The sequence below is a fragment of the Haliotis cracherodii genome, unplaced genomic scaffold (genome assembly GCF_022045235.1).
Source record: "Haliotis cracherodii isolate W230 unplaced genomic scaffold, xgHalCrac1.p SCAF_1, whole genome shotgun sequence".
Classification (NCBI taxonomy): domain Eukaryota; kingdom Metazoa; phylum Mollusca; class Gastropoda; order Lepetellida; family Haliotidae; genus Haliotis; species Haliotis cracherodii.
The window spans coordinates 24,600,115-24,623,473 of record NW_027266264.1 but is presented as its reverse complement, the minus strand read 5'-3'; the positions used below and the strand labels follow the sequence as shown (position 1 = coordinate 24,623,473).

The following is a 23,359-nucleotide window of genomic DNA, read 5'->3' as shown; positions in this document are numbered from 1 at the left end:
TTTTTGTATTGCCAAAACAACTGTTTCTTTGTAGACTTTGAGTAAATAGTTGTACTTTTTTATTGGCTAAGTGAATATTTTCTTACCTCTTGCTGCAATAGGTAAAAACTGAAGGTGTGTCTTTCATGTTTTGTTGACAACAATTCCACCTCTTGTGCGAGCATAATTTTGTATGTGAGGTAGTTCCTTCAGATGTTATTGTCTCAGATTGTATGTTCTATGTGACATGAATCTAGTCAATAAATAATAAGAAAGCCAGCTGTTGTTTCTCCTGTCATTTGTTCTTCGGAGTGTTGACTGCTTAATGCCCACATTGGCCAGGCCATACTTTTGTTTTAATGTTTCAGTTCACAGATTTGATCAATTGACCCAAAAGCCGCAATTAGCCAAATATAATATGGATATGTTTACTTAACTTTGCCAAATGTTTCTACATGTTCTATCTGGATGGATTTATTAGCATTAAGACAACTTCAAACATGTAGTACTTAACTGTTAGAAGGGTAGATGACAATGGGTCATATATACTACTCAGTATTTGATAGGGGGATTCTGTGAGTCGAGGTGGGGTGTGTGTGTGTGTAAATCTGACTGTTTGTTTGGAGATGTCATTGTATTAATAGGATGTGATTTGGGCTAGACCTGACTCTTGTTAAGCTTCATTTCATAATAAACATGCCCAAATCACATCGTATTTGTATGCCAATGTCTAACATCCAGTCAGATTTATCCCCCATTGGGGCACTCCGACTATCCCTATCAAATGTTGTGTAGTATACATTGTATTACATTGTTCTGGGCCACAGCAAAACTTAAACATGTAAATGTCACTGTAGAAATATTAAACATTATGCACATTAAACTGAATTTGCAGTTATGTTTTATGAAAACCAACAGACCAAAACAACTTTTATTATGTTTTTGGTAAATACTATACTATACTAATATAAAGAAAATATTCAGCTACACAAATATATTTACTTTTTTTGCTACTCGAGCTACCTGATCAGCCAAACATCTGTGAGCCTCCGCAGCAGATGTGAACATGACTCATGATGTTCTTGAATGGTTCCCATGGCAATTGCACTGATGAGCTCATCTCTTGGCTCATCTTCAGTAACTTCACTGAATCTCTTTCCAAGCAGATTCAAAGATGCAGGACAGATTGTTTTCAAGCTGATATTGCCCCCCAAAATTTTTGGTTAAGATGTACCTACAAACACCTAAAGCTTACATACAGTATTCACTGTTAAGTTTTGAGACCTGCAAGTGTTCACAGTAATTGCTGTGCATCAAATACTCCATAACATTGATTTATTTTTATCGACACTGCAAAAACCAAGTTTTCAGTAACTGTGTAGTTCTCTCTTTCTACGTTGTCATATGGCAGCGTAATCTATTGTTAAACGATGATTGTAACTGTATTACATTGTTTGAGATTCAGTAGAAGTTCATTGCATTGTATTTGGACAATGATTAGTTGTCACTCTGATATGGAGTAAGCTTTGAAAAACAGGAAGTCTTCATGCTTCCTTGACAACTGATCCCACCCGCTGAGTTGGCTCAGTGCAGAGAAATATAATGAAATCAGTTTTCCAATCAGTGTATGAAATAGTAGTTATCATTGTGAATAATTACAAGTACCACATCTATTACATCATAGAGCTGAGTAGATTTGGATTACCGTATTCGACATAATAAGCGCCCAGGGCGCTCTCAAAGTTAGAAATAGGGGGCTCTTATTAGAATATTATTTTGAGTTGAAAGATCGTTAATTTCGTGGTTTATGCTGACAGCCTGAAATGTTTATATACGACAGATATATTTTCCCAGGATTTAATTGCCCATAATTAAGGGTGCATGTAACATACGAGTGCGTATTATACACAAATAAATAAGTCTTGTGTACGTAAACCAATTGGAAGGGGTGCTAATTGACATTGTTCACTAGCCAATATATTGGCAAATATCGCCGTGGGCGCTTATTAGAGCAGGGCGCTTATTACGTCGAATACGGTATGTTTCCTTGTTCCACTTTGCACACAGAGGAAAGCAGTGACATTTCCCACCATATGCATATGGTTTGTAATTATACTATCTTCCACATGACACAAATTAGATAGCTGACAGTGAAGAGGTTATCTGTTGAAAACACTGAAGATTTTATAGTGCGATGTCAGCCAAAATACAGGAATTGTGGCTATGATGTAATAGAGGTACGGTATTAAATTTTTTAAAATAGTTATGGTTTGTTTGTTTGTTTGTTGTTTAACGCCGCACTCAGCAATATTCCAGCTATATGATGGCGGTCTGTAAATAATCGAGTCTGGACCAGACAATCCAGTGATTGATATCATGAGCATCGATCCACGCTAATGGGATCGATGACATGCATCAACCAAGTCTGCGAGCCTGACCACCCGATCCCATTAGTCGCCTTTTACGACAAGCATATTCGCCTTTTACGGCAAGCATGGGTTGCTGAAGACCCATTCTACCCCGGAATCTTCACAGGTCTTAAATAGTTATGAAAGGTGCTTGCATATTTAAAACAGTTACGAAAGGTGCTTGCATTACATGCAAAACAGAAGCAGCTCCATCTTTATCTGCATGACCCAAAGCTTTCCCATCAGAAACATGCATCATTAAACATTTTGACATTATTGCATCAGGTGACAGGTGACTTCACACGCGTCTAATGCAGCACAACTTTGAATCAAAAAGTACAATGCCTCTTCCGATCTCGATACAGTTGTACAACCATAAACTGCCTTGAGATCATGTATGTAAAGTTTGGTAAATTATATTTATTAAATGTTCAAGGTATTGTGTACACATACATTTTGGGACGTGTACTTCACAGTGACCTTGACCTCCAATTACATCCAATCACATGTGAGAACAATACTAAGGTGGTGTTAAAAATATGAAGGATTAATACCATACAATACTTCCTCAATGAAACTATTTAAAAGTTATTTCATGTGTGAATAACCTTCAAAGTGACGTTGCCATTTGACACAACAATGACATATGGCAGGTATAGAGGTAATTTTTGAGAGCCAATCACAAGTGATAGGAAAGTATTGGAGTATCAGGTATGAAGTCTCTAACATCTGTCATGGGCATGTGGTTCAGAAAACAATTTGCAGTGGCCACAGAGCTAAAATTAGACCAGGTGCATAATGAATGCTGTAGCCACCTGCCAAGCCAAATGTTATGTTCAAATTGGGCATTGAGAATATAAAGATAATTATGGAGAAAAAGATTCTGGTTTTCCAATCCCATACTATGCTTGCCGTAAAAGGCGACTATGCTTGTCGTAAGAGGCAACTTACGGGATCAGGTGGTCTGGCTCGCAGACTTGGTTGATGCATGTCATCGTATCCCAATTGCATAGATTGATGCTCATGATGTCATTCACTGGATTGTCTGGTCCAGACTCGATTAGTTACAGACTGCTGTCATACAGCTGAAATATTGCTAAATGCGGTGTTAAAAAAGAAACAAACAACAAACAATCCCATACAACCATTTTCAACCAGTGAAGCATGCACTCAATGCACGTTTTTCAATACACACTGGAGTAATGACATCAAGTTGGAACAAGAATGGATGAGTTTCACCTGACCTTGTCACACAATAGCAGATATTGGACTTTTCACAGAACATGTTGCTCATAGAACATTGTTACCTGGTAGGATATGTACATTGAATTAGAAGTTTCATGACATTAGACTAGAACCCAGGCCCTACACTGTGACGGGGCTAACGCTTAAACCACTAGGCTACCAAAACACCCCACTTTTCATAGATCAGAACACACTGGTCACAGAACATCATGATGCTGATGACATTAACTCCTGCTGTGGTCCAACATGACCTAGAGAAAATGGAGTTCCTTCAGCCTTTGTCTGAATCAGAAATCCAGTAGATCAAACCTACTTACTGTTTCCTCAATCTTATTCCAACAAAAATGGTCCATGACCATATGGACATTCTCCTGCCAGTGATTACAAAGATTATTAAGCTTAGTCTGGAATCTGCACATCCAGCGGAGTGACACAACTGTTATAGAATGGTTTAGATCCCAATTAAATGAAACATTATTGTCCAATTTCCGACCTTTTCTTTTCATCCAGAGTTCTAGAAAAGGCAATTAAGTAGAAGAAAAACAACTTTACATGGCAGCTCACAGTACAGAGGCAAGCCTCCTCTGTGTCACTGGTGATCCTCTAGGTGCAGTGGTGGCACATAGTCCTGTGCACAGGTCACAAATCAGGAGAAGTTCAGCAACGCTGGTTGCAAAGAGTCTTTGGATGGATGAGTTTCTAGGGCTTCGGTCCTGACCCACACTGGCGCACATGTAACACATGTGGCCTCTCCTTGGGCAAGTGAGTTTGTTCGAAATGTGCCTCTGCTCACCAGCAGCGAAGGGGTACCTGGTTGGATGAGATGGCAATGTGGTTGTTAACCTTCTAGCACCTAACAGGCAGCTTGGGTTGTATACTCCCCAGGGAGCTGAGAATGATTGAGAGCACATTGATCCAGTGACAGGGGTAACAATTGTGCTTTGAGCATGCCCCTGAAAGGTGTGGAAATATGCACAATATAAATAGCCTATTATTATTATTATTATATGGGAAGTCAGCCTGATTGTGCTAACTGCAGCTTTTGACACCTTAGGCCATTACTCAAGTCTTCAGTTTGGCGAAGCTGGTCAAGCCCTGAAATATTTTGTGCCCTATCTTCATGATAGATATTATCCAAGAGCAAAGGATGTTAATGCATAGTGTCCCACAACAAGTCTATTTTAAGACCTGCTATTACCATCTCAGGAACAACAGTAGCACCGACACATGCTGACAAGGGAGGTTACCCATCAAGTGAGTGAGTGAGTATGTATTTTTCTGCTGCTTTTAGCAGTATTCCAGCAATATCACGGCGGAGGACACTAGAAATGGGCTTCACACATTGTTCCCATGTCGCGAATCGGTTTTCGTTTTTTCTCCCCACAATAGTCTACGGGAATAGCCTCCTGGCTAACTTCAGGGCAGGATTCCTCAGAAAACTCTAACATGTCCAGAATGCTGCAGCAAATCTTATTATCGATGGACGTAGTTAAAGATCTCATATTACTCCTGTTTTGAAGTCCCTACACTGGCCCCCGGCTGACGCTAGAAAGGACTTTGAGATCTTGTGTGTGACCTATTGCTGCTACTGTGGAACAGCACCTTCGTATTTGGTGTTAGTACTAACCTGTTTGAAGTCTCAGACCTACTCACAGGCCCTAACAGTCTTTTGGATCCTGATCCTTTTCCTAATCTGTTATAGAACACTTTACTGCAAGCTATCTTCTCCCCGCCAAGTCTCTTTCAAATCAAACTGGGAAGCCCATCTCTCCAGTAAAGTGTACTGCACAACCCCTATGTAACGCTATGAGCAACTACTGAGTAGACGGATGTTAGCATGTGACAAATGACTATTATTGTTGTCGCTATTATTATTTTTATTATTATTATTTTTATTTTTATTTTTATTTGTATATTGAATGAAAAGTTTCTTAACATCAGACAATTACCTAGCCTCGATGAAGACAGGTACTCCTAACACAGATAACTGTATACACAGAGAGAAGGGTCACAGTAGTTCCACTACAAGTTTGTGATCATGTGAGAGAATCTCCTGCAAGGCTGCTGTCTTTCAGTGAATGACACACAACTCGGACACTTTATTTACATATGAATGAATGTATTCCACAATAAATATGTACAAACAAGTTTCATGCATCACATGATCAATCCTTTATCATTTTCACATCTTCATAGATCAACCGACTTTCATATCAACCGACTTTCATCACAAAAAGTAATTATAACAATTATTCTCCAGCGTTGGTTGACATGAAAGCGTCAGCAAGCATGACGGCAACATAGGGTATACAAGAGCTAAACATGCGGCAGTGTCTACATCCCAGTCAGTTGCATCAGTATTAAGTCAGCTGTTTCAAACCTAATCAGCTGTTTTGCCTTTAAGGAACGCTCTCAATGGCAATGGGATGTGTCGACACTTGTCGACCAACCTGATCTGAAATACAAGAGAATGCTTTATGCAGTATACAGTCTACTTTCTAGAAATCCAAGGGCCATCCCTCATTATCCAGTGTATGATAACTGTATTCTATAACGATAACTAGCCTTGACCTATTCACCACCATAGCTTTGCTTGCACGTGATGCCACCATCTCCAGCATTAGAAATTGGTCCTGTAGTCCATCAAACTGCTGAACAGTTAAGGTATCATAAGGACTTGTAGAAATGTGCCCTTTTTAAAGATTATGCTATTTGTTATCATTATGAGGACAAGGGGACTAAAAATATTAGTTTATACAGCTGATCTCCATCTCACAGGTCACTAACAGATCACTTAGGGCTGATTTTCTTGTTATGGGTGAGAAATCAACAACCAGCAAGGGCAAATGTGAGCGTGGCTCACTAATACCCCCAACCCACCAAGTGTGTCAGTAGTTTCAAATTGAATAATGGATAGGGTTAGGGTTTGAAAAATTCATAAAAAAATGGAAAATTAATCAAAACAATTTTTTCTTTTGACTGCACCCCTCCATATGACACAGATTATATGTACTAAGTTTGAGATGAATCCACTGAATAGTTTAAGAGAAATTGCGAGGACAAAGTTTTCGGACGGACGGACGGAACCTTGGTATAACTATATACACCCGACCTATAAGGTCGGGGGTATAATTAAGATAATTCTTCTAAACAAGAGCTACATCATAAATCGTGGCCTTGAATGAGCGGGCCTCAATATACATATTTGAATCAAATGACCAATAAAAGAACATTAACTTGTTCTCCTGATAAATAAATTTTGGAAGGTCGTCCTTATGCTGTCAGGAGTTACCTGTCTTTGCTTGGAGTTTGTACACAAGAGTGATTGAGTATGATTTTACGCCGCTTTTAGCAATATTACAGCAATATCACGGCCAGGGACACACCAGAATTGGGCTTCACACATTGTGCCCATGTGGGGAATCGAACCTGGGTCTTCAGCATGACGAGCGAACGCCTTAACCACTAGGCTAACCCATCGCCCCTTTGTACACAAGAAGGTGAGCAAGATCGTGTAATTTGATTGGACGGTTATGCTTAGTGTTGTCACTCAAACCATTTCCTTACCATCACTGTAAACTGTGTTTGTTCCTAGTATGACCTGACTGCTGGCTCTACCATGGGACAATCCTGAGCATTGAGCGTTTCATCTTTCACAGGCCTGTAGTCTATTGTCACCTGCAAATACATACACAGCAGTCTGAACACCTGATCCAGTGTGGTGCCTCTTACAACACATTCCAACACAGGGCTGGGGATCTATCTTACCAAAGTCCAAAGGGTGACAATAGTGCTGGGGACCTATTCTAACCCATGTCCCGATTGTGTGACAAGTAAAAATTCTATGAAAGCAGGGGACGCATTCCAGCCTAGGTCCTCACAGAGTGATAAGTAATATTATGACACCTCCATGTTAAATACTGATGAGATCTGATAGGTTCACATGATCTGTATCCTCTGTAAGCTCTGTATCCCACCTGAGAGGGAAATACATTTCTGTGTGGGAGATTAAATCCTTTATACCCTGCCACGAATAAAGAGGCTGCACATGGATTTCTGAGTGGGAGATTAAATCCCTTATACCCTGCTTCGAGTCAATGGAAGTAATGTGACAGCACACGTTAACCTCAGATCCATCGAACAGCTGTTTTCTATCGATTTTGAATTTGTTTTAATTTTCTTACAATGGCAGATTAAAACATGTCAGTTAGATAAATTAGTTGTGGTAGGATAACTCGGGGTCCATGTGGTTATATGCATCCCTGGTTAGGGAAACAGGACACATCAAACCACATGAACCCCGAGTGATACTACTACAACTTGTAGCTGGGACCCATTCCAACCTTGTCACCACATAGAGACAAGCAATAGACAGCTGGGACCTATTCCAACCCAGTCACCACATAGAGACAAGCAATAGACAGCTGGGACCTATTCCAACCCTGTCACCACATAGAGACAAGCAATAGACAGCTGGGACCTATTCCAACCCAGTCACCACATAGAGACAAGCAATAGACAGCTGGGACCTATTCCAACCCTGTCACCACATAGAGACAAGCAATAGACAGCTGGGACCTATTCCAACCCAGTCACCACATAGAGACAAGCAATAGACAGCTGGGACCTATTCCAACCCAGTCACCACATAGAGACAAGCAATAGACAGCTGGGACCTATTCCAACCCTGTCACCACATAGAGACAAGCAATAGACAGCTGGGACCTATTCCAACCCAGTCACCACATAGAGACAAGCAATAGACAGCTGGGACCTATTCCAACCCAGTCACCACATAGAGACAAGCAATAGACAGCTGGGACCTATTCCAACCCTGTCACCACATAGAGACAAGCAATAGACAGCTGGGACCTATTCCAACCCAGTCACCACATAGAGACAAGCAACAGGCAGCTGGGATCTATTCCAACCCAGTCACCACATAGAGACAAGCAACAGGCAGCTGGGACCTATTCCAACCCTGTCACTACATAGAGACAAGCAATAGACAGCTGGGACCTATTCCAACCCTGTCACTACATAGAGACAAGCAATAGACAGCTGGGACCTATTCCAACCCAGTCACCACATAGAGACAAGCAATAGACAGCTGGGACCTATTCCAACCCAGTCACCACATAGAGACAAGCAATAGACAGCTGGGACCTATACCAACCCAGTCATCACATAGAGACAAGCAATAGACAGCTGGGACCTATTCCAACCCTGTCACCACATAGAGACAAGAACAGACAGCTGGGACCTATTCCAACCCAGTCACCACATAGAGACAAGCAATAGACAGCTGGGACCTATTCCAACCCAGTCACCACATAGAGACAAGCAATAGACAGCTGGGACCTATTCCAACCCTGTCACTATATAGAGACAAGCAATAGACAGCTGGGACCTATTCCAACCCTGTCACTACATAGAGACAAGCAATAGACAGCTGGGACCTATTCCAACCCTGTCACTACATAGAGACAAGCAATAGACAGCTGGGACCTATTCCAACCCTGTCACCACATAGAGACAAGCAATAGACAGCTGGGACCTATTCCAACCCAGTCACCACATAGAGACAAGCAATAGACAGCTGGGACCTATTCCAACCCAGTCACCACATAGAGACAAGCAATAGACAGCTGGGACCTATTCCAACCCTGTCACCACATAGAGACAAGCAATAGACAGCTGGGACCTATTCCAACCCAGTCACCACATAGAGACAAGCAACAGGCAGCTGGGATCTATTCCAACCCAGTCACCACATAGAGACAAGCAACAGGCAGCTGGGACTTATTCCAACCCAGTCACCACATAGAGACAAGCAATAGACAGCTGGGACCTATTCCAACCCAGTCACCACATAGAGACACACAATAGACAACTGGGACCTATACCAACCCAGTCATCACATAGAGACAAGCAATAGACAGCTGGGACCTATTCCAACCCTGTCACCACATAGAGACAAGAACAGACAGCTGGGACCTATTCCAACCCAGTCACCACATAGAGACAAGCAATAGACAGCTGGGACCTATTCCAACCCAGTCACCACATAGAGACAAGCAATAGACAGCTGGGACCTATTCCAACCCTGTCACTATATAGAGACAAGCAATAGACAGCTGGGACCTATTCCAACCCTGTCACTACATAGAGACAAGCAATAGACAGCTGGGACCTATTCCAACCCTGTCACTACATAGAGACAAGCAATAGACAGCTGGGACCTATTCCAACCCTGTCACCACATAGAGACAAGCAATAGACAGCTGGGACCTATTCCAACCCAGTCACCACATAGAGACAAGCAATAGACAGCTGGGACCTATTCCAACCCAGTCACCACATAGAGACAAGCAATAGACAGCTGGGACCTATTCCAACCCTGTCACCACATAGAGACAAGCAATAGACAGCTGGGACCTATTCCAACCCAGTCACCACATAGAGACAAGCAACAGGCAGCTGGGATCTATTCCAACCCAGTCACCACATAGAGACAAGCAACAGGCAGCTGGGACCTATTCCAACCCAGTCACCACATAGAGACAAGCAATAGACAGCTGGGACCTATTCCAACCCAGTCACCACATAGAGACACACAATAGACAACTGGGACCTATTCCAACCTAGTCACCACATAGAGACAAGCAATAGACAGCTGGGACCTATTCCAACCTAGTCACCACATAGAGACAAGCAACAGGCAGCTGGGACCTATTCCAACCCTGTCACCACATAGAGACAAGCAATAGACAGCTGGGACATATTCTAACCCAGGACTACAAGTAGAGACAAGCAATAGACAGCTGGGACACATTCTAACCCAGGACTACAAGTAGAGACAAGCAATAGACAGCTGGGACCTATTCCAACCCAGGTCACCACATAGAGACAAGCAATAGACAGCTGGGACCTATTCCAACCCAGTCACCACATAGAGACAAGCAATAGACAGCTGGGACATATTCTAACCCAGGACTACAAGTAGAGACAAGCAATAGACAGCTGGGACATATTCTAACCCAGGACTACAAGTAGAGACAAGTAATAGACAGCTGGGACATATTCTAACCCAGGACTACAAGTAGAGACAAGCAATAGACAGCTGGGACCTATTCCAACCCAGGTCACCACATAGAGACAAGCAATAGACAGCTGGGACCTATTCCAACCCAGTCACCACACAGAGACAAGCAATAGACAGCTGGGACATATTCTAACCCAGGACTACAAGTAGAGACAAGCAATAGACAGCTGGGACATATTCTAACCCAGGACTACAAGTAGAGACAAGTAATAGACAGCTGGGACATATTCTAACCCAGGACTCCAAGAAGAGACAAGTAATATATGTCTGGAGGACATATTTAATCCAGGTCACCATGGGGCTGATACCTACTTTCCCAGTATCAGCATCAACATATGAGAGAGTGTGTTTCCTCCAGTGGTCATCAAAGGCCTTCATCTTCTGACCCTCAATTGGCTTACTGTAGTCGTATTCATCAAGTCGGACCTGGAGGAGAAGTCGGAGTTCTTATTATTTGAGTAGTCAGTGTAATGCAACCTCAACGCATATATATTCAAAAATACAACTTTTGAGAGAAATACAAAAGCATGGTCAACATGTAACATATTTATAAAAACACCAGAATTTATGAATTGAATCCCTATAACTAAAGAAATACATGAGTCCGACACTATAGCTCACCCGGAAGCTTATCAAGCAACATGTGTCGGACAGTTACGCTCCTCTGGAAGTTTACCAAGCAACATGTGTCCGACACTATAGCTCACCTGGTAGCTTATCAAACAACATGTGTCGGACAGTTACACTCCTCTGGAAGTTTACCAAGCAACATGTGTCCAACACTATAGCTCACCTGGAAGTCTTCCCTGGCATGGGCTCCCCGGCTCTCCTTCCTTCGCTCAGCAGACACGATTGTCTGGACAGCATTAAGCATCAAGTTCTGGAGTTCCAGCGTCTCCACCAAGTCTGTGTTCCAGATAAGACCTCGGTCAGACACCTGGAGGCAGACAAATGGTTGAACAACAGCAGGTATTGAAATGCATTGTTTCAGGGATGTCGCAAAACCAGATTCCACACTTCACTTTGGGTGCTCTTATTCAAAACCAAACTGATGTTGGCAGGGGTTGCATTCAACTGAGTTGTCATGACAACGGAACCATGAAAGGGACGTAACCGTAATTCTGCATTGTCCGAGAGTATGGTCATTAGGTAATGTTTCGTTTGTTTGTTTGTTGTTTAATGCCGCACTCAGCAATATTCCAGCTATATGATGGCAGTCTGTAAATAATCAAGTCTGGACCAGACAATCCAGTGATTGACATCATGAGCATCGATCCACACAATTGGGATACGATGACATGCATCAACCATGTCAGCAAGCCTGACCACCCGATCCCGTTAGTCGCCTCTTACGACTAACATTTTACAGCAAGCATTGGTTGCTGAAGACCTATTCTGCCCCGGATCTTCACGGGTCTTCTGTGACGTAAACACAACATAAGAAGGTCCTGAGTTTTTTACACATTTTACAAGGACATATAGTCTCTAGTTTATTTGTCACACCATAACATTTTCTTTTGGTACTTTTTATACAGGAACAGCTTTACGTTATTGCTCCTCCTCCGAGCACTCCCTTCTATACCAAAAGCACAGCAAGGTGTCCCCAGCATATTGGACAGAGCCCAGTCGTTGATCTGACTGGCGGTACGTCATATGTACTATTGCAGGAGGGGTACAGGTTCTCGTTTAAGCTTTACATGTGTCGTATTCGTCAAGATCTATTATAATTAACCAGTGCATCAATACATAGTTATTTCCCTATATGTGACCCACCCAGAGTAAATGCCAGAGTGTTCAGCCCACTACTCACCTTCAAGTCCTCCATATCCTTGTAGACCCCTTCCATCTTCCTGCAGCCTTCCTCCAATGAGCTGCCATCACGGAACACACTGGCATACAACTGCATGTTCTGTGGAAAATATGTACCTCATACAATACATCGTCTGTGCCATTATCCATTTGTCTCAAGGAAAACTATGTACCAAAATTGTCGTTATGCAAAGTTTTAATGTGTTTTTATATTCCCTTATATGATGTGCAAATAAACATTTGAATACATATTGGATTAATTAATGAAATAAATGGAACTAAATGCAATCAACAGAAAATAAAATAGAAATGAATTTTAAAAAATCTTTTTCACCAATATGCAATATATTTTACCAGAGGTAAAGAAGATCACTATTATTGGATCAATTAACACTTCAACATGTTGAGTGAAGATGTGCTGAAAGTGCTGATTTTGTTACCAAAATTACGGCATAGAACTTTCATAGACCAAAAACAACAAAATGTTGTACAAATAGAGATTAAAAAATGTTGGGTACAATATGCTACAATCAGAAAGAATTATGAAAAAAAAGGCTATAATATTTTTTAAATTAAACTGAGCTGCTGCAGCGGTCATTCTGAACTTTGACATGGCTGTAGCCAATTGAATGTAGAACACGTGTGAATATGATGTTGATATTTTCAATATATTGTGGAGGAGAGAAAAGTTTTTAGTTCATTGCTAAAGGATGGATGACAATAGACTGAGACCCATGACATAAGTTCACACTGACTTAGTTAAAGTGAGGAAAAAAACAAACAAACTGATATTAAAAAAATCCTAATTATTTGAAACAATAACTGATCAACGGATCATATAGAAACATGTCATATGCTTGATTCAATATGTCTAAGAGTTCCTGTGCAATGCTGCCATAAACACAAACCTTCTGCATCTTGAGTCGAAGGTCCGCTGTGGGGATGCTTCCATCGGAGTATCTGACTTTGTCCACATTAGCTACGGAGGCTTCACCAGCATTCTGACTGATGGGACCAATAGGCTCCCCTGGTCTGTTCTCTTCAATGATAGTGTTGGCACAGGCTCGGCCAAATACGACCAGATCGAGGAGGGAGTTGGCGCCAAGACGGTTAGCTCCGTGAACCGACGCACATGCCGCTTCCCCACAGGCATATAGGCCCGGTACCACACGGTCACCAGACTCCCTTGTGTACTGCACCACCTGTGTCATGGTGTTCAGAGATCAGTGATGCAGTGTGGTCATTTCAGATTTAACATGCAGGCAGATTCAAAAGAAGAATGTATCATTTGGGAAAATTCAAACATAAACACATGATGAAGTTTAACATTTATAAATGATTAATGAAAGCATCAAATGAGGTGCCTGCACTTTGAAAACACTCTGTAATACAAATATAGAATAGAGAAAGCTTCAAAGCAGTTGGGTACAACCAAAATAAGAAATCAGAGTATTCACCTTATGTTTATATTTTTCCTGACACAACAGTATGCAATATTCCTTCAAGCTTCAATCATATAAAAGTGTAGAACAACGTAGATGGCAAGACTCTGGGCATGGATGTGGTTGACGAGTGTGTGGATTCCTGAGCAGACCAGGAAAGGGGAGTTTTAGTCTGGCTCTCCTGGGAGATGGAGGAACCATGTCCGACTGGACCAATAAGGCACTACCAAAAGAATCTGGATGTTCACTGTGGATGCCAGTTTCTGTAGAACTCGGGAAGGAGCGCTGGAGGTGTAAACACATACGCTTGGCCATTCCACTTGAGAGCATCTTAATCCCAATGTTGCTCAAAAGTGACCCCGCACTTGGGGCACAGACTGATGGGAGTCCTGGGCTGATTTCAGAGCAATGTCAGGAAAAGAACATGTGTAAGGAAGATAAGTAGCCATTTAACTATATTTATTGATAAATAACAACCAAGGACCCAAAATAACGATTCACTAAGGATGATAAATCAAAGTCAAACCAAAATGACGAAACCGATCCAATGGTAATGTGGAGCTGAAGTAAAATACATCTGTTCACCACGGGCGATGAAGGAAAAAGTGATGAGTAGTACAGGAGTATGCTGGGAAGAAGGTGGTCGGAGGTTGTGTTCCGGTGACTCTTTTACATTGTTCTACACTGTTACATTATCGAAGCAAGAAGGAATATTGCATACTGTTGTGGAGAGATAAGTTAAAAAATAGAAGAATGAATCTGTATGGAGAATATGTGACATCAAACATTTTACAACATTTGTAGGTATTCCTATCACGAACTACACTGGTAGGTGTCCCTCTACATGTCCGTCTGATAGCTGGGACTGAAGCCTCCCTGTACTACACCTACCTGTCCCTTGTAGTTGGTGGGGACTCCTCCCATGTTGTAGTGAACGGTAGGCAGGACAGGGATAGGTTCCCGCGTCACATCTACTCCGGCAAAGATCATGGCAGTCTCGGAGATGCCAGGGAGACGAGCCTTGAGGACATCTGGTGGCAGATGGTGGAGCTGTAGGAACACGTGGTCCTTCTCTGGGCCTACACCCCTGTAACCATGGTAACCAACAACAGTAATCAGTGATACATGGAGCTGGGCCTACACCTGTAACTATGGTAACCAACAACAGTCATCGGTGATACATGGAGCTTCTCTGGGCCTACACCCCTGCAACCATGGTAACCAACACAACAGTCATCAGTGATACATTGAGCTTCCCTCGGCCTATGTCGATGTAACCATGGCAGCCACCATAATAGCAATCAGTGACGCATGGTCATTCTCAGGGACTACATCCCTGTTACCATGGGAACCAAAACAACAACCATCAGTGACACATGGAGCTCCCTGGGCCTACACCCATATCACCATGGTAACAATAGAAGCCTACCCCCTGACTGGGTTTCGCCTATACACCAAGGCAATCTGCCATATGTTAATGGTGTCCTTCAGGACAGCAGGAACATCTACTTGCACCAATGGTGACTGAATTTTTAAATATTATTTACTTCACCCAATCTTCAAAATATCCTCAATTGCACAAGTTGTGACTGAATCATAAAAGTATAAACTACTTGCACCAATGATGATTAAATTGTCAAAATAATGCAGCACAGTGAAAATGCACTTAGTTGTTTTCTTACCTTCCCTCTCGGATTTCAAGGGTAATAGACCTGGACACAACATCGCGAGAGGCCAGATCTTTGGCTGTGGGAGCATATCTCTCCATGAAGCGCTCTCCCTCCGAGTTGACAAGGTATCCCCCCTCCCCCCGAGATCCTTCTGTGATCAGACAACCAGCGCCGTAGATACCTGTGGGTACACAAGCACTTGTACACACAGGAGGATCACCATCTCAGACTAACAAGTCGGTTTGTTGTTTAACTTTTTCAGCAATATTTCAGCTATAACAAAGTGCCCTGTAAATAATCAGGTATGGCCACACAAACCAGTGGTTGAAATTATGTGCAAAGCCCTATGCCTGTGTACAATGTCACTCAATCAGAAGAGTCACTGACTGCCTCTAATGAAGCACTGGTTGCTGGGGACTTATTCTACGCCTCCCATTCCTGTACGTGCGGCAAACACAGGGCAATCAGCCTGGAATTGTAACATCACGTTGCTACATCAGCTTGAGCATGTGGAGTGAGTAAGATGTGTTTAACATTGCTGTCAACAGTATTTCAGCTAAATCAGAGAGAGTGAGTGAGTGAGTATGGTTTTACGCCGCTTTTAGCAATATTCCAGCAATATCACGGCGGGGGACACCAGAAATGGGCCTTCGGCGTGACGAGCCAACGCTTTAACCACTAGGCTACCCGACCGCCCCCAGCTACATCAGATGTTTGTTTTTTTGTTGTTTAATGCCGCACTCAGCAATTTTCCAGCTATATGACAGCGGTCTGTAAAGAATCGAGTTTGGACCAGAGAATCTAGTGATTGACATCATGAACATCGCAATTGGGATGAACCAAGTCAGCGAGCCTGACCACCCAGTCCCGTTAGTCACCTCTTACGATCAGCTGTGTCAGCCCAATGCAGCAGGTGAGGCCAATATGAATAATGTTTATCAATGTGGAAAACCTTCAAGCAGGGACACGAAGCTGACAACCAAGTGTTTGAACAGCCAGTGGTGACACAATACGCAACCCATACCCACCAACACAACATTGAACTTTCCATGCTGTAGATGGTCATAGGAAGGGAAGTACCGCTTTGATTTCATTACATTTAGCACATGGTTCACCCCAAACGTAAATGCTAATACAATTTTTTTTTTATTCATCCTATCAGCAATGTTTTCCTATTTCATCCTACCAACCACATCTGAAAGAGACTGACCACCACAGGGTAATGAAAGGGTCGTTTACAAATTCATGTGCCACATCATGTTAGGTGGCAGTGATGTCTAGTGTTGAACTGACCTGTGGGGTGGAACTGCACAAACTCCATGTCCTCATTAGCCAGTCCTGCCCGATTCACCATAGCTGTGCCGTCCCCAGTACAGGTGTGAGCAGATGTGCACGAGAAGTAGGCACGCCCATATCCCCTGAAACATGTTGATGTAGTAATACGGGTAAATAATGTTGGTTGGTTGGTTTGTTGTTTAAAGCTGCACTCAGCAATATTACAGCTATATGACGGCGGTCTGTATATAATCAAGTCTGGACCAGACAATCCAGTGATTAATATCATGAGCATCGATCCACGCAATTGGGATCGATGACATGCATTCTCATCTCGGGATGATTGTTATGACAGTCAACTCACCCAGTAGCAATGACAGTAACCGCACCCAGCAGCATTGACAGTAACCGCACCCAGCAGCAATGACAGTACCCTCACCCAGTAGCAATGACAGTAACCGCACCCAGCAGCAATGACAGTACCCTCACCCAGTAGCAATGATAGTAAACTCACCCAGTTGCAATGACAGTAACCACACCCAGCAGCAATGACAGTCAACTCACCCAGTAGCTATGATAGTAAACTCACCCAGTAGCAATGACAGTCAACTCACACAGCAGCAATGACAGTCAACTCACCCAGTAGCTATGATAGTAAACTCACCCAGTAGCAATGATAGTAAACTCACCCAGAAGCTATGATAGTAAACTCACCCAGTAGCAATGACAGTCAACTCACCCAGTAGCAATGACAGTCAACTCACCCAGTAGCTATGATAGTCAACTCACCCAGTAGCAATGACAGTCAACTCACCCAGTAGCTATGATAGTCAACTCACCCAGTAGCAATAACAGTCAACTCACCAAGTAGCAATGACAGTCAACTCACCCAGTAGCAATGATAGTCAACTCATCCAGTAGCAATGATAGTAAACTCACCCAGTGGCAATGACAGTCAACTCACCCAGTGGCAATGACAGTCAACTCACCCAGTAGCAATGATAAGTCAACTCACCCAGTAGCAATAATAGTCAACTCACCCAGTAGCAATGACAGTAAACTCACCCAGTAGCAATGATAGTCAACTCACCCAGTAGCTATGATAGTAAACTCACCCAGTAGCAATGATAGTAAACTCACCCAGTAGCAATGACAGTCAACTCACCCAGTAGCAATGACAGTCAACTCACCCAGTAGCAATGATAGTCAACTCACCCAGTAGCAATGATAGTCAACTCACCCAGTAGCAATGATAAGTCAACTCACCCAGTAGCAATGATAGTCAACTCACCCAGTAGCAATGATAGTCAACTCACCCAGTAGCAATGATAGTAAACTCACCCAGTAGCAATGACAGTCAACTCACCCAGTAGCAATGACAGTCAACTCACTCAGTAGCAATGACAGTCAACTCACCCAGTAGCAATGACAGTCAACTCACCCAGTAGCAATGATAGTCAACTCACCCAGTAGCAATGGTAGTCAACTCACCCAGTAGCAATGACAGTCAACTCACCCAGTAGCAATGACAGTCAACTCACCCAGTAGCAATGATAGTAAACTCACCCAGTAGCAATGACAGTCAACTCACCCAGTAGCAATGATAGTAAACTCACCCAGTAGCTATGATAGTAAACTCACCCAGTAGCAATGAATAGTAAACTCACCCAGTAGCTATGATAGTATTCTTGGAATGGAATCTATGGATTGTTCCATCTTCCAAACAAAGGGCAGTAACTCCACGACACTCTCCTCCCTCCATGATAAGATCCAGAGCGAAATACTCAATGAAGTAGTTGGTATCATACTTCAAAGACTGAAACCAATTCAAAATACATGTAATGTAAAAGATGTGTCCAGTATAGATATAAACAAAGTGATGAACATCAGGTGTGAAACTGAGAAATGCAGTATTTAGGGTAATATTTAACCATTTGATCAAACTATACACATCATAAACTTGGAGTCAGTACACAAAGTACACAAAGTACACAAAGTACACATTTCATGACTTCCAAGGCTCAGCTAGGACGGCTCCCTACAAGACACTCACCCTGCCGTAAAGTGTGTGGAGGAGAGAGTGGCCGGTACGGTCCGCAACACAGCAGCAGCGGTGAGCCTGACCACCCTTGCCAAACTTGAGACTCTGACCTCCAAACGCCCGCTGATAGATCTTGCCATTCTCTAATCGACTGAAGGGCATACCATAGTTCTCCAACTATGCAAAAATACAGAAAAAAACATTAATCCCTGCAATATTTCAACAACAGAAGAATGAGGTCAAGATAGCCTCATGGTGGTAGGTACCAAGTGGAGACAACTCCAGACACTGTGTGCCTTTACCTTGTAGCATAAACATCACACAAGGTTAAAACAAACCAGTAGAGATAGTATACACTAATGCAGTGTTCAAAATTAAGCCAAAAGTAATAGGATCCTTGTCATACCTCTAAATAAAAACTTTAAAAATTTAGGTCCTTAGTTTCTAAATACTATAAAGGCAACCACAGAGACCAGAACACCTCATGATATTGAACACTGCAAATGCCTCGTCTCTGGCAGTTACTGATGAAACAAAATAAGATGAAACATGGTTTGACTTCATCTAACAACTTAATGGACAACAGTACAGTAGTTACCTCGATGACAGCTTTTGGTGCCTCCTCACACATGTAGTGTATGGCGTCCTGGTCTCCCAGCCAATCAGATCCCTTCACAGTGTCATAGAAGTGCCAGCGCCAGTTGTCCTCCTCCATATGTCCGAGGGCAGCATTGATACCACCCTAGAACAATACACACACAAATTCAGGTATGTCCAAGGTCAACCAACACGATGAATCTTTCACTCCAATGAAATATGCTATACCAGCCAATTTCTTCAAAATGTTTTATAAGTTTTTGTTCACTTTACCTAACAGACTAGTTCTACATTTTTAAGAGAACAAACAAAACCACTCAAATCTAGTTTGTAAACAGTGATTTTGTTCTCAAAACAGTTATATATTTCAATATTAACATGTTCTTGGGACACCACATAATTATGAAACTGAGTAGGGCTAACTATTTTGTCAAACATCTTTTATTCTTCTCAAATAAGGTTTTCTTTATATCAGTTGATTCATAAACCAACTAATGAAAATCAAAATGGCTACACAGTAAGACAAACCTGGGCTGCAACTGTATGTGATCTGGTGGGGAACAACTTGGTGATGCAAGCTGTCTTGAACCCTTCGTTGGCCAGGCCGAAAGCAGCCCGCAGTCCCGCCCCACCAGCTCCCACCACCACGGCATCGTACTGGTGGTCAATCACGGGGTAGTCACGGGATATCTGGACAGAGCAGCAAACATCTCAACTAACTGACACAGTCTGAAACTGTTCTCAGAATTATTCAGACAAACTAAAAAACTAAGAGGTGAATGTTGTTTTACAGCCGAAGTCAGCAAAATCCTCACCATAACATGTCAGGAGACAACCTAGTTCTGCATACATTGCTAAACATAACTGCTCACAGTCACATGAGTGCTGATCCTTAACCATGTGATCAAAACTCAATGATGATGTTTACTGCAAGCAAAATGGATATTTCTTGAAATATGCATTTTGCAAATTTTGTCCTTCCAGTGAGATATATTCCTTATCACAGGAATGGCTTGGTTTCATTTATAAGTTTTAGACATACAGCTATCCTAGTTAACTATTAGCCACAGTATTGCGTGATTCTATTTCAAGTGTACAAAAGTACAATTTCCATTTATGCATGTAGTGAAATTAGTTAATAGGTCTACAGGTTAGGCCAATATAATGAACAGAAGCAGGGGTATGGGGCTGACAGAGCTAGAAATATAACTGGGATTCTGACCCACGATCATAGGTTTATGGCATGCATAAGGGATGCAACTCTGCAAAATGAATTGCAGTGCTTTACATGATTGGGCCACCCATGTCCCATGGACTATTAGGTGAGGTGAAGTGAAATTGAGTTTAACGTAGCAACCAAGATTATTGCACTTATATAGCGATGTGCATGCACATGTGTGGCTGCTTGTACTACTGTGGACTGATGGTGATTTATAGTGCTAGCTCACTGAGATACCATGCTGCAGTTTAACACAGTATACTCAGAGCTGAACAGTCCTTGTTTTAGCCCCTTAATGCCGAGGGCCAGACAAGGTAACAACAAGTACCATCTTTTAACGTCTTTTGGTATGATGTGGCCTGGGATCGAACCCCGGATCTTCCGCTCTCCGGGTGGATGCTCTACCACTAGACCACGGAGGCGGTCCCATGGACTATTAGAATGATGAGAGTAATACCTGTGAAGAGTTGGAGACTTTGGCATCTGTGTTCCGGCCATGGATCTTGAAGTGGAAGTCCCTGGAGGAGGCTGCAAGGGGTTTGGATAGGTGGCCTAGCTGAAAATACATCAAAACACAAAATATCATTTGTAGACCTCCACCAACCGCATTTAAACATGTCTAAGAAAATTGAAATTCACAAGAGATCAAAACTGATAATGATCATGATGATATGGACAGGATGAAAACAGAGAGGTGAGGTGAGGTGAAATTGGGTTAAATGTTGCGTCCAAGATTTTTGCACTTTTATAGCGACGTGCATGCACGTGTGTGTGCTTGTACCAGTCCAGACTGATGCCGATTTATAGTGCTAGCCCACTGAGATACCATGCCACATGAATACCCCACTCAGACACAGTATACTAACTCCGAGCCAACCAGTCCTTGTTTTAGCCCCTTTAAGCTGAGCGCCAGACAGGGTAACAACAAGTACCATCTTTTAATACCGTCTTTTGGTATGACATGGACGGGGATCAAACCCTGGACCTTCCACTCTCCGGGGGGACACTCCACCACTAGACCACGGAGGCGGTCATGAAAACAGAGAATGTATTATAAGCTGAGACTGGTCAAAGGATATACAAGATTTCACTGGGTAAACCTGGTAAGGTAATTAATCAAATACTTATTGCTATAAAATCATGTCATGTGTAAACTCAAATACAGTGACAATGACCATTAGAAGGATTGCTTGATAAACTCCATTTTAAAGGCATCCTTAATTGTTTACAACATGTACAAGTGAGTACAAACTTACTTAATCATGAAACAGAACTTACATTTTCCAAAACATGTATACAATAAGAAACTCTATTAATTTGCTTTCATATTTGTATTGTGGAACAGAAAAAGGACAAAGTACTCTTCTTCTTTTTATCACATTCATTTTGTTAAATCACTGACCTAAGAAAATCACTTCTTTCTTTGATAATAGAATAGTTTTTGAATAACTTTGATAGACATCATCTGTCTGCTTCTGTTAATAGACCCATGAATGTCCGGGGTAGAATCAGTCTTCAGCAACCCAGACTTGCTGTAAAAGACTATGCTTACCACTCAATCTTGTTAGTCGCTCTTACGACAAGCATGTGTTGCTGAAGACCAACTAACCAGGACTTAAGCCAAGTTATGGGTCAACATACAAGATAAAACCAAGATCGATAGAGGGTCCACATCTTATGTAGAAATGTGACTAGGTGTTACTGTAACCCCTTTTTTAAATATCCAGTAATGAACCATATTAACAATGATTAACAATTATGACAAACTCAAAAACATCAACTGATCAAGTCCATCAATTCACTGTGCATAACATTTCATCAAGTCTGTCCTGGCAAGTGGCTGTTCATCAAGTGGATACATTATTATTAATCACCAAAACTTTGATATGGCCATGAACCATAAAGCAAAATCTTAAAAATGACCTTTTGTTTACTATCAAGGTCAGGTCAGGGTAAATATGTTCAGGTTTAAGACATGGATTTCAAACACAATTCTACATACAACAGTGCAAACTGTTCGTGAATGAAGTGTATTGAAACACATCGACATTGCAAGCTACAACACATGATGGCAAGTTAACAGAATACATTTCATCAGTTTCACTTTCGGACGTTGTATAACAGCTCGAAAATTCTTATGCAGTTTGTTCATTTGTCATGCTTCAGTTTCTAACAGACAATGTATAAGTGACAGCATTATTAGCATAATATGCGATAAATTCTCGCAAACGAAATTATGCCTTGGATCACATACCAAAGACTTTGAGCCCAGTGTTTGGGCCAACTTCGCAGGTACGTTCAGCAGAGAGGCCATTTTGCAAATACACTGTGTAAGGGGAAGGTCACAGATTCGCACATGCGTACTTGTGGTGCGAATGGAAATTATGAAATGAGTTTAGATAATCACGTTACGTAAAATTTGCATGACGTCAGTAATGCCGTCTTTTTGTTACGCTTAGATTTAATGATCTGTGGGTTTAGAATGTCTTTAAAAAGAAGAGGACGGTCATAGTTCTTAAAGCAAATTTTCACCATGGCGACGGCGCACTTTAACAAGAAAATTGATTGA

The 23,359-nt window shown here is 42.0% G+C and overlaps 1 protein-coding gene across 1 annotated transcript; it reads right to left on the bottom strand.

Moving 5' to 3' along the window:
* Positions 1-5,740: 5,740 nt before the first annotated feature.
* Positions 5,741-23,120, bottom strand: LOC139474864 (succinate dehydrogenase [ubiquinone] flavoprotein subunit, mitochondrial-like). The gene is made up of 15 exons (XM_071258051.1): positions 23,045-23,120; positions 21,248-21,346; positions 20,100-20,261; positions 19,573-19,716; positions 18,987-19,151; positions 18,601-18,749; positions 16,952-17,076; positions 15,671-15,839; positions 14,880-15,075; positions 13,455-13,748; positions 12,548-12,646; positions 11,531-11,674; positions 11,050-11,163; positions 7,200-7,310; positions 5,741-6,087 (listed from the first exon to the last, which is right to left on the bottom strand). Exons 1-14 carry the CDS (start codon positions 23,102-23,104, stop codon positions 7,224-7,226), a joined length of 2,007 nt encoding a protein of 668 aa, XP_071114152.1. The 5' UTR covers positions 23,105-23,120; the 3' UTR covers positions 5,741-6,087; positions 7,200-7,223.
* Between the last annotated feature and the right edge of the window lie 239 nt (positions 23,121-23,359).